This window comes from Micropterus dolomieu, unplaced genomic scaffold (genome assembly GCF_021292245.1).
Source record: "Micropterus dolomieu isolate WLL.071019.BEF.003 ecotype Adirondacks unplaced genomic scaffold, ASM2129224v1 contig_12402, whole genome shotgun sequence".
NCBI lineage: Eukaryota > Metazoa > Chordata > Actinopteri > Centrarchiformes > Centrarchidae > Micropterus > Micropterus dolomieu.
In genome coordinates this window covers 1-11,315 of record NW_025741388.1, presented here as the reverse complement: position 1 = coordinate 11,315, position 11,315 = coordinate 1, and the positions used below count along the sequence as shown (strand labels likewise).

General features: G+C 48.3%; 1 protein-coding gene across 1 annotated transcript; it reads right to left on the bottom strand.

Annotated features, from left to right (window-relative positions):
- Positions 1 to 331: 331 nt before the first annotated feature.
- On the bottom strand, positions 332 to 10,658 carry LOC123966060 (ras GTPase-activating protein nGAP-like; the record flags this gene model as incomplete). Its single annotated transcript, XM_046042297.1, has 5 exons — positions 332 to 1,111; positions 1,956 to 2,054; positions 2,286 to 2,439; positions 8,875 to 8,987; positions 10,570 to 10,658. Coding segments are annotated over 5 exons (1,052 nt in total), but the record flags the coding sequence as incomplete, so codon positions are not given.
- Between the last annotated feature and the right edge of the window lie 657 nt (positions 10,659 to 11,315).

Sequence of the window (11,315 nt, the reverse complement as noted above, 5' to 3'; positions counted from 1 at the left end):
CCCGTTTGTCGCTAGCCAAAATTAGCACCCCGGGGTAAAATCACAGTTAAGATGAATTAGCGATGCTAACCAAGCTAGCTAGCTCCACCATCTCGTCCAAACGAGGTCACGTCTGGTGCCTGGTTGCAAAAAAATTAACACAAACTCGAGGCTTCAAAACTGCCAGGTCACGGCGACCGCGACCACGCCAACTTCTTTTATACGTCTATGTTTGCGGCCCCTTTTCCATTAATTGAGTATTTAATTAAGCTCAGCACTTGTTGTTTAATTAAAATTTAAATGTTTAATTTAGTTAAAATGAAGGAAGAGTTCAGCTTGGGAAATCTTGTACGTTTATCTGGCTCCTTCTCAGAGTTAGCTGAGATGATCGATCCCTCTCTCAGGTCTGGGCCACATCAGCTGCTTCCCCGTTTCAGGTCTTTATGCTAAGCTAAGCTAACCTGCTGCAGCTTTATATTTCCCGTACAGGCGTGAGAGCGGCATCCAGCTGAACATCCGACTCCCTGAAAGAAAACTAATTCCCCGGCAGGGTTCTGATTGGTCGCTGAGTTCTGACCTTTGCCCTCCCGGTGCTCTGCAGGATGTGGACCAGGGCGCACGCCATCTCCTCCTTGTTCTTGACGCTGATGACGGGCTCCAGCACCGAGCACAGCATGGTGTAGTTGTTGGTGACGAACTCGGCGAACTCCTTGTACTGCTCCATGGGCAGGATGGAGATGGTCTGGAAGCGGGACTTGATGCGGATCGACGGCCCGCCTCCTTTGGCCTTGCTGGTGGTGGGCGTGCTGACCGGGTACCACTTCTCCACAAACTGCCGGCCCGTCACGCCCGACACCGGGATGTTGACCAGGCCCACGTAGTTGTTCTTGTCCTTCTTCTTCTTCTTGTCCACGTCGCGGTAGATGTGCACGGTGATGCTGTGCATGGCGGGCAGGCTGGAGAAGTCGAAGTACTCGCCCCAGAACAGGCTGTCGTGGCGAGTCTTGCTGGTGGTCCGGGCGTACAGGACGTCGTCCAGGCAGAGCTCGCAGAAATACTTCTTCTTCGGCGGCAGGTCTTTGGATTCGATGATCCACAGACGCAGCAGGTTCTCCGCCCGCCGACAGTTGTCCTGGAAACACAAACACCCCCGGTTAAAACATCTAAAACCGCTTCACTGGTTTTAAAAAGAAAGACCTCAACAAGCTGGTCTGACTTCTTGATTCATCACCTCAAATCTACATGGGTGCTATTTCCTGTATTTAAATACATGTTTATCTTAAAGGAAAACTTGTTTATTCGACCGAGACCATTTCTGTGAGACTAACTGGGAGGACTTGTTTTGAAACTGGTCCAGCACGCCGTGGAACAGGGCTGCAACTAAAGGCTCAGATTATATTCAGATGATATTTTCACTTCTAACTCGGTGAATTAAGGGTTCACGCTTCAACCAAACCAGAGCTGGTGAATTTAAAGGCGTCGTAAAGAACGTGGCGACGGCGGCATGTGGTCGCGTTGTGTTTGAAAAGCTGTTGGACATGTTGAATTTTAGCATGTTGTGTTTGTGTGTGGCTGCTACCTAAAACATTTACATTTATTCACTTATTCATTTAGCTGACGCTTTTATCCAAAGCGACTTACAGTTGTTATACATGTCAGAGGTCAAACGCCTCTGGAGCAACGATAATAACAATCTGAGCCTGTCAGCGGCAGAAACGAGCTCTTCAGTGGACGCCCAGAGGGTCAGTCACACAGAAACACGTCCAGGTTCAAAAGTAATTAAGTTTACGTTTACAACTGGGGCCACGTGTTGCGAGTCAGAGTCAGAGCAGGAGGGTCGTCTGCAGCTCTGGATGCCCGCCGCTGCCAAACCTGAGACTCTTTTTCCACCTAAATACTAACAAGGCCCGTCGCAGCGTGCGCACGGACGCCAAAGGACGCCAAACAACAGGTCACGGAAGCAAAGACAGTCTCACCTTGTTGGGCTGAATGGTCCTCCTCAGGTTTTCCATCCACTTGTCTCTCTCTGAGGCCGAAGTGCAGCTGAAACACTTGCTGCCGCCCGAGTACGTCACCTGGCAGGTGAGAGAGAGAGAGAGAGAGTTACAGTAACCAGAAGAAGGTGGCTCAGAGTCAGTAAGAAGTGAACTGTAAAGTCTGTTTTTAACAGACTGCTGCTGATGTGTTTCAGGTATCAGTGTGTGTGTGTGTGTGTGTGGGAGGGGGGTAAATCCTTGTGTCTGATTGGCTGAGGGACTTGATAAAGCGTCTCGCCCCCCCCCCGTGTGTCGGGTGGTTCTCGTCACCTCGAAGCAGAACTCCTGTCCCAGGATGCTGCTGTGCAGAGGCTTGATGAACACGTCCTCCTCCATGCTCAGGTCCAGAGCCTCCACCGCGCTGCCCGGGCTCAGCAAAGACTCATGGGAGGTCGACTCCTTCAGCTTGGGGAGCCCGCGAGATCTGCGAGACAAGAGGAACATTTAAATAGAAATCAATTCTAAAAGTTCTAGAAGTTCTTTATGACCGCCAGGAGGGCGCCGCTGAGCACAACAGGTGCGCAGATCCCACGCCACGAGATTGGGCGAACGTCCTCTGGGTGTTGGCGGTCGTCACCACAGCCTCCTGCTGTCAACAGTGAAGCAGGAGAGCAGTAATACCTACGAAAAACAACCACAGAGCCAGCTGAGGGGCGTTCCCCCGAGCATCCCCCCTGCTCCCACCGTCCTCCCGCCTCGACCCTCCAGCAGGCAAACGGGAGCAGCGTTCACCACGAGCAGAGAGCGTCGCCTTTATGAAGCGTCCCTGCAGCCGGTAAACAAGGTCCTGGGACGGGCCAATCGCGCGGGGCCTCTGGGAGCGTTTCCAAAACAACAACGTCTTCCGGGAGAGCCGGCGCTAGGCAGCAGGGAGTGACGCAGCGAGGAGGCGTTTAATTACAGACCTCAGAGGGCAGAGGGGCCATGAACACACCGCAGCTTTATCAGCAGGAGAAGAAGAACGAGGACTTTCAAAATAAAGCAGCTGAAAAGCAGAACTCAGCTGATAAAATGCAGGTTTTAGTTTAGTTGCGTCTCTGAATAGACTCCCTCTCTGCATCTTTCTTTTCTTTATTTAAAATGCTCCCACAACTAACAAGCTCAATGTTTTTAACCAGTTAATGAAGTCAAATACTGCAGGAAGTCAGAATGGAAACAGCAGAGAGTTTCAACATCTTCTGCCTTTAGCTGAACGTTTAAGGTGCTGCAGGATCAATTAATGCAGCTGTATTAGGAAAACTGTGTATTTGTGCTTCCTCCGAGTACTCGTTGTTCATAATACCTGTGTACTTTTACCTCAGTAATATCTTGGATGCAGGACTTTCACAGTATCTTTACACACAGGATCTGAACCCGTGTTCCCCGACTGGATCACGTGATGGTTAGAAACGCTTCAGCTTTTCAGGAGATCACTTTTTAATCCACTCCGAGTGTGTGTGTGTGTGTGTGTGTCTGTGTGTGTGTGTGTGTGTGTGTGTGTTGTGTGTGTGTGTGTCTGTGTGTGTGTGTGTGTCTGTGTGTGTGTGTGTGTGTGTGTGTGTGTGTGTAATCCCCCTGCTGTGTCAGATGAGTTACGTAAACCTGGATTAGCGTGTTGAGATCAACATCAGATCTGATGGTGAATTTAAAATCTCTCATTCATGTATCGGTTTCGTTTCTCTGCCCACCGCTGAAAGTCAAACCACATGATTGGACGTTTCTGTCACATGATATTCCATCTGTAAGTGTGAATACAACTGCATGGAACCGAATGTCCGAGACCCGGGGCCTCGTTAAAACCGGGGGCCTCGTTAAGACCCGTGCGTTTGGGTTCCTAACTTCCTGCATGTCTCAGCTCCTGACTGACCTGCAGTGAGCGTTTTAATGTCAAAGTGTCTCTGATCTGCCAGCAGCTGCTGCGCCGACCGAACGTCACCTCATGTGTTACGTCAACAAAGCGTGAAGAAGAGAGTCCTTCTGGACCTGGACCGTGGCGGACCGCAGCAAACGCTCCAAAGTTCGGCTCAGCTTCACTAACTAACTGCAGCAGCTGCAGTCAGGAGGTTCGGTGCGAGGGAGGAAGCGGCTCCGACGTGACGAAGCGTTTGCTTTGCTTCACCGTGTTCAACGTGTCGCGCTCTCCCAGATCCAGCTAACGCCAACAGCAGCAACGCCTCAGGTACAGAACACAGGTGGGCCGACGTTCAGCTTTTACACTGGAGGGAAACCGACGATGGCTGCAGGTGAGACGAGTCCCAGAGACGCCGCTCTAGGACAGAGACTCCTCTCACTTTAGAGGAGCGAGGAGGATCTGTGGTGAAGGAACCAGAACCGATGAAACTGAAACGATACCAAACCTGAACTTTGGGTTTGTACAATGTGGGCTTTTTGTTCTTTACCCTCTCTGGTAAAAGGACATTTTACTCCCAGAATTCATAGCTGAGATCAGAGTCCAGGATGGGAAACATTCATCTTTCGCCCTCTGACACATCTTTATAAATCAAACTGACCTAACTTCATTGAGCTCGTTTCTTCTGAAATCCTGTAAAGGTTTTAAAATGACTCAAAGGAAACGACGTGAGCTGAAACGGACTTCAGCAGCAGATGGAAAGTCTGTGTGAGGAAGTGAAAACAAGCACAACGTCTGAAGCAGGTACAGCAGGAGAGCTTCAGTTTACGTCCAGCTTCTGCTGGCGTCTTTATAACAGGAAGTGTTTCTGCTGGTACCTTCTTTCAGCTGGACTCTGAGCTCACGTTACCTTAAATAAAGATGACTCCAGGCGGCGAGCTCTGCAGATTTCTATCTTCAGTAGTGTAAAGCTGAGGTCGGCGAGGGAGAGAAAAAGCTGCATCTGTGCTTCTTTATTCCAAATCAGTGTTTTTAATCACTCTGTGTTAAAAAGGGGGGCTTGTTCAAACACGTCTGGTCACGTGACCTGAAGCTGCAACGCTCCATTAACTAAACACAGTCAGCAGTCTGTGTGTGATCAGGCCAAGCAGGGACCTCCGGGTCTGAAAGTGAAGCTCCTTAAACCTGCGTCCTCTCCAGCAGCCAGCAGGGGGCGACTCCAGCGGCTCTCTGAGAAAATGTTTCTGCTTCTCAGCTGATTTATTCCCTCAGTAAACACTTTCCTGATGAGTTTCTGGTCTCAGTCTCTAGTTTCAAGTCTTCTTCAACACAGCATGATGTTCATTTAGTAAATTATGGTCTCATTTAGAGGAACAGAGACCAGGAAGCAGGGGAGGCTTTAGGGCGGGGCTACAAGGCGACTCATTTCCGCTGCTCTGTGAACATTCAACCAGCTGAAAAAGCTGATCGGGAGTCGGCCGCTCATTTTTCAGTAAGTTTGTCGCTAGCTAAAATTAGCATCCCAGCTAATATTACAGATACATCTTGCTAACCACGCTAGCTAGCTCCACGCTCTCGTCCAAATATGGTCACGTCTGGTGTCAAAAAAAACAAAAACAACAAGATGGCGACTGGAGGCTTTAAAACGGTAGTCCACAAACCAACGGGGGACATCACGGCGGCTACACCCACTTCTTTTATAGCGTCTGTCGTTCAGAGCAGGAAAATATTCTGACAGAGTTTCAGGAAGGCCGGTCCGCTGCATTAAGAGGAAACCTGATCCGCTGTGCTGTCAGAGGAAGAGGAGGAGGAGGAGGAAGCACTTACTGAGCTCTGACCACACACACACTCTGCATCCTTATATCTTTGCTGTTATCAGGGATTGTGGGAATATTCCCGGAGGTGGCACGGGGCTGGAAGCCAGAGGCGGCTCCCCCTGCTGGTCTGACATCTGAACCCTGTTTCCTGTTTCACCAAAGCTAATTATATTTATCTTCTGGAGGAGTTTGAGGGTTTACCTTTTATTATATTTACAATAATCATAATTATAAGCAGAGAGCCGATGTGAACGTGAGCCCAGAGTAGATTTAATCATCCAAGGAAAAGATGAATTATCCGCCTCCTTCAGTGCTACAGTTGAAGCTTAAAGCAGCGATAATTTACACCTTCCAGCTTCGAGGCTCCGTCTTAACTCGCCTCTGATTTATTAAAGACCAGTCACAGAGTTTGTTTTGACTTTCATCTGCTGAACGAGGACCTGGACGTCCCTGCAGGACAGCGCACGCCTCTTCAGCCTACTGGTCTTGTTGAGCCCACCTGCCAGCCTCCGTTTCTGTTTCGTGGTCATTACCGCTCACACGACAGGTTGGAGGGCTGCCGCCGCCCGGACACTAACGGAGACCTGATTCTGGTGACGCGACAGTCTGCGTTTGTCTCCTTCCTGTTTCAACACCTTTGGGATGAACTGGAAGCCCGACTGAGAGCCAGACCTGATCAGCCAGGTTCAATAAGCCTGAAACCAGGGCACTGGAGGGCCGCGAGGTTCAACTGGACTTGAAAATACTTACAGTCTCTCACTCCTCAGTTCTGAGTGACTGGCAGGAATCCCAGCTATTTAACGGTCGTTAGCACGAGGTGGTTTAGCCCTGACCTCAGGTGGCTTTCACTGAAGAATCCATCACGACCCCACAGAGGTTAAACAGCCGGGTCTCCCTGCCAGACGGGCAGGACTGAAGAATCCAGCTACCTTTGAGTTTAAAGTTATAACTCTGACCTGGATGGTGAGAATCTTCACAGACGATCCTGCAGCCCGGTGCACGATGGATACGCTGTGGCGAGTCGACCGCTCATTGTGTTGCTCCAAAGTGCACACAAATGAAAACTAGGCAGTGCGGATCAAATATGAACAAAGACGCTGTCGCCTATTTATCCCTTAAATGACTTCCGAGGCGTACTTTAGGGTGCCGTTTAGCTCCGACAGGTCCAGGTGCGTCCTCGCCGGATTCTTTGTGTGTCCAGCTGACGATGCAGACGGGAATCAATCTGCACCGTTTCCATCACAGCAGCACACGTTTGTTCCTCCACGCCCGTGGGGACTCGATAACGCCTTCCCTCGCCCCTAACCCTACCCTGAACCCTCACAACTGCACGCCTGTCATTAAAACATACCTCGACCTTATTCTGACCCGACCACAAAACGCTCACGCTGCCCTTTAAACTCCTGGCGTCTCCACAAAGCCGTCAGACCTCACAAGAATCCTACAAGCCCCCGTTTAGACCCCACAAACATATTTAAACAAACCCTTCCACGCACGGTCCTACCTGAACCTCAGAGTTCTGGAGATCTGAGCTTTGCGAGCTCTCCGGAGGAGAGAAGACGAAGCGTCCATCAGGAGTCAGAGCTCAGAGCCGAGTGAGCGAGAGAGGCTGAGTGTGTGTGTGAGAGAGAGAGAGTGTGTAAAGCATTATCCTCCTGTCCAGCTGGCTGACAGTCTGTCGGCCGTAAAGCTGCATCGCTGCATCAGTCTGCGCCACATGTGAGCCTGATAATACTGCTATAAATATAATAATAATGCACTTATGATCAGACTGGGACGCGCTGTTGGTTTGTGGTGACATGCAGTAAAAAAACACGTTCAGATTAATATAAAAGTTGCAGTTCACATGCAGTAATAATATTCATCAGATTAACACAAAGTAATGGTCAGCTGGAGCCTGAGGGCCCCTAAAAGGTCAGGGACCAGTCGACTAATAATAAAATAGATCAGAAGACGCATCAGGATCAGCTTCACACGACTGATCGCCACGTTTTAAGGTTTTAGCCCAGACAGAACAACATGTGCTTCTTCACTACGAGGTGTTCGGTCTCTCTTTTGATGGACAGGCTTCCAGTCTTTGTGCTAAGCTAGGCTACACAGGTCCTGGACCCGCAGATGGTTTCAGTGCAGCGTTCCACCCTGACAGGACGGACATCTCTTTGTTTTTCAGTTTTTTGGGCCTGTAATCAAAGACCACACGTGTGCATTTTGTATAAACCTGCAGAGCGACAGCAGAGCGAGCTGCAGGGAGAGAGGACAGCCGGCCTTCCAGTAAAACCACCTCCAGTCAGTGCTGGGAAGGCTGGGCGGGTTAATGGAGGGAGGAGGAGGAAGCCACAACCTCCTGAAGACGGAGGAGCAAGAGGAGCTGAGAAATAAATAAACCCTCCGCCCGTCTGTCTGCAGTTTAACTTCTGTCTGAGAGACGAAGCCTCGGAGAGCTGATTGGAGCAGGAAACGCAGAGCGAGCAGAACCAGAACAGGAAATGAAGCTTAATGTCAGACCGGCTCTGCTGCTCAGAGTCAACAGCACGAACAAAGTCTACAGCTTCCACCGCCGCACGGAAACATGGAGGTTCAACATTAAGTCCTCATCTGAACGACTGAGACCTGGAACCTTGAAGGCCCCCGTGTCAGAGGGTGGCTACCGGACCCGAGCCCGACAGGACTCGCGCTTCAACTTCCTTGTAGAGAACATATGGTGTAAAAATAAACACACCTGATGGACGTGCTGCTGTTCAGGTTTGTTTTTTACAGCGCTTACTTCGCAGCAACGCCTGAACGCAACACGTACACGACTGTTACATGACAGCTAACACAAACTCAGATAACAGTAACTGCGTCGGGCTGCGGCCATTAAAAAACAGGCCCGTACAGGTCTCTAGTCCTGACAGCTAGAAGCAAATCCTGAACAATCATGGAGGATCAGAAGGCCGTGATTCCAGTCAGCTGCTTGGAAAACGCTCCACATTCTGCAAGAGCACCAAATTTCACGCTTTCTTGCACCAAATCACCGACAGACAGGAAACGGTTTGCTTTTATCTCCTGACTGTCGACACCATCTGACCCCGACTGCAACAGGTTCTGTCCGATCAGCCCTCACGCTCCTGAATCTAGAAACCTAATTTGTGTCGCTGCCTCGAACCCTCTGCTCACACAGCCGGCGTCAGGTGACTCTGACCAGGCGCCGACGGAAAGAGGACCAAGACGTTACCTGTCGGCGTCCGCGGGCCGGAGCGAGGGCAGCCTGAAGCTGGTGTTCCTGTCCAGTTTGGTCTGACTCTTCGTCCTCTTGATGGAGCCCTTGAGACGTTTACTGAAAAACCCCTGAAAGAAAAAAAAAGACACAAGATCAGAGTCTGTCCTCCAGGAGACAATCGGAGAGGACGAGCAGCGTGGACACAGCGTTTACAGACACATGGAGAGGGAGGAGCTGACGGGACAAAAAGTGGCGTCGGAGGGGAAACAGGAAGTGCGACTGCGGCCCCTCTGGTTCGCCTTGGAGTGGATCTGATTACCATAACGGACAGGAAGCCAGAGTGGACACATTATTATTGCTTTTGGTATGAAGACTTTTTGTAAATGTTCTTTCCTTCCAGAGGGAACAGGATCAGATGCAATTTGTTTCACCTGCGTTTTCCACGCACATCCCAACTGTCAGCTGTTGTTTTTCGCCGCCACGTGTCCGGAAAGCTCTCTGGGATTTTCTCCCGGAGCAGGTACAGACGCTGCTTTTTAAAACGTGTGCTGGCTGTAAAACTTAATCTACAATCAAAAATGGTTCCTGAATATTTAAACTTACTTTTCAAGTTGACTGTTTGCAGCTTTAATGTGTAAAAGCTGCTTTAGTTGAGACGCATCCATCCATTCCTGCCGCGCACTGATTAATACTTTAGAGAGCTGCAACGACTCTCCACTGATCATTCAGGTCACTGTGCAGAACACGTCCTGCTGCCGGACGCCGCTGCTGTTCCCGTGGCGTCGTTATGATACACTGAATATTTGGGGATGTTGGAGAAACTGTTTACGGTTTCCTGATGTTTCATTACCCTAACAGTGAACCGGCTGGAGAGAGAAATGATGATAAATATAACCGTTAGGTGCAGGTCCCGCCTGTTATCCAATCACTGCAGAGGAACCAGCAGCGCGGTGAAGAGACGTTCACGCTTTCAGAACTGTTCGCCGCAGGTACTGTTGGCGTGACAGCATCAATGATGAGTCATCGGCCTGATCACGGTCACGTGACTCAGCTGATATTGATCAAACCCTTCACCTATCACATCCTCTGTGACAATAAAGGCCCAGCTGGGAGCGGAGGAAGTGAGCGGCCTAATTTCCTGAGATATTAATATCCTCAAACACATCTCAGCCTCCTGTCCTCCCCCACAAACTCCCTCCAGGCTCATTGGCTCCCGTTAATGAATAAAGATCCCTCCTGCCAGAGACCCTGCAGAGGGGGGGCCGCTTCAAACAGGTCCAGAACGTCTCCACAGCTCTTGATCAGGATCACCTCCGCGGATCATCAGACAGCTGGATGTATTTATGATCCCGTCACTGCTCTGCCTCCGACTCTGCACCAACTCCCAGCATGCTCTCTGTCTGTATTTACTGTATCAAGAAACCCTCTGAAGTCGGACTGAACTAAAAATACTGCAACCCGCGAGCCGAGCGCACAAACTCTCCGCGAGAAGCAGAACTTCTGAACATGAATCGGCGTCGTGAGACGCTGACGTCTGACAGGGTTCACTTCCTGCAGCTGCTGACGCTCGACAGAAAGCCGAGACTCCTCCCGCCTCACAGCCAACACACAGACGTCTCCTGCCGCCACCAACAACTTTTCTAATCCGTCGCTTAAAATGTCTTTAGTTATCCGTGACTATTTGTGTCTGGAAAACAAAGGTGTCTTTACTTTCCTGCCACCGATGTCTTTACAGAAGTCGTGCTCATCTGGCTGGAACGTCCTTCTCCTCAGTGACTGTGTAACTTTAGTAACTGTTCCTTGGAAAAAGGAACCATAAATAACACTATATTAATAAATATAAAGTGTTTCTTTATTGATCCTAAACATAAAATTACTTTTTTGGTTTTTAATATTTTTCTTTTTTATTTAATTACTTTTTCTAACACACACATTTACTGTTTTATTTTATTATTTTATTTATTTACTTTTAAATATATTTTAGTTTATTTTAACACAAACGCAGACTAACTTACTGTTTTATTTTATTATTTTATTTATTTACTTTTAAATATATTTTAGTTTATTTTAACACAAACGCAGACTAACTTACTGTTTTATTTTATTATTTTATTTATTTACTTTTAAATATGTTTCAGTTTATTTGAACACAAACGCAGACTAACTTACTGTTTTATTTTATTATTTTATTTATTTACTTTTAAATATGTTTTAGTTTATTTGAACACAAACGCAGACTAACTTACTGTTTTATTTTATTATTTTATTTATTTACTTTTAAATATGTTTTAGTTTATTTGAACACAAACGCAGACTAACTTACTGTTTTATTTTCTTTTAAATATGTTTTAGTTTATTTGAACACAAACGCAGACTAACTTACTGTTTTATTTTATTATTTTATTTATTTACTTTTAAAGTTTATTTGAACACAAACGCAGACTAACTTACTGTTT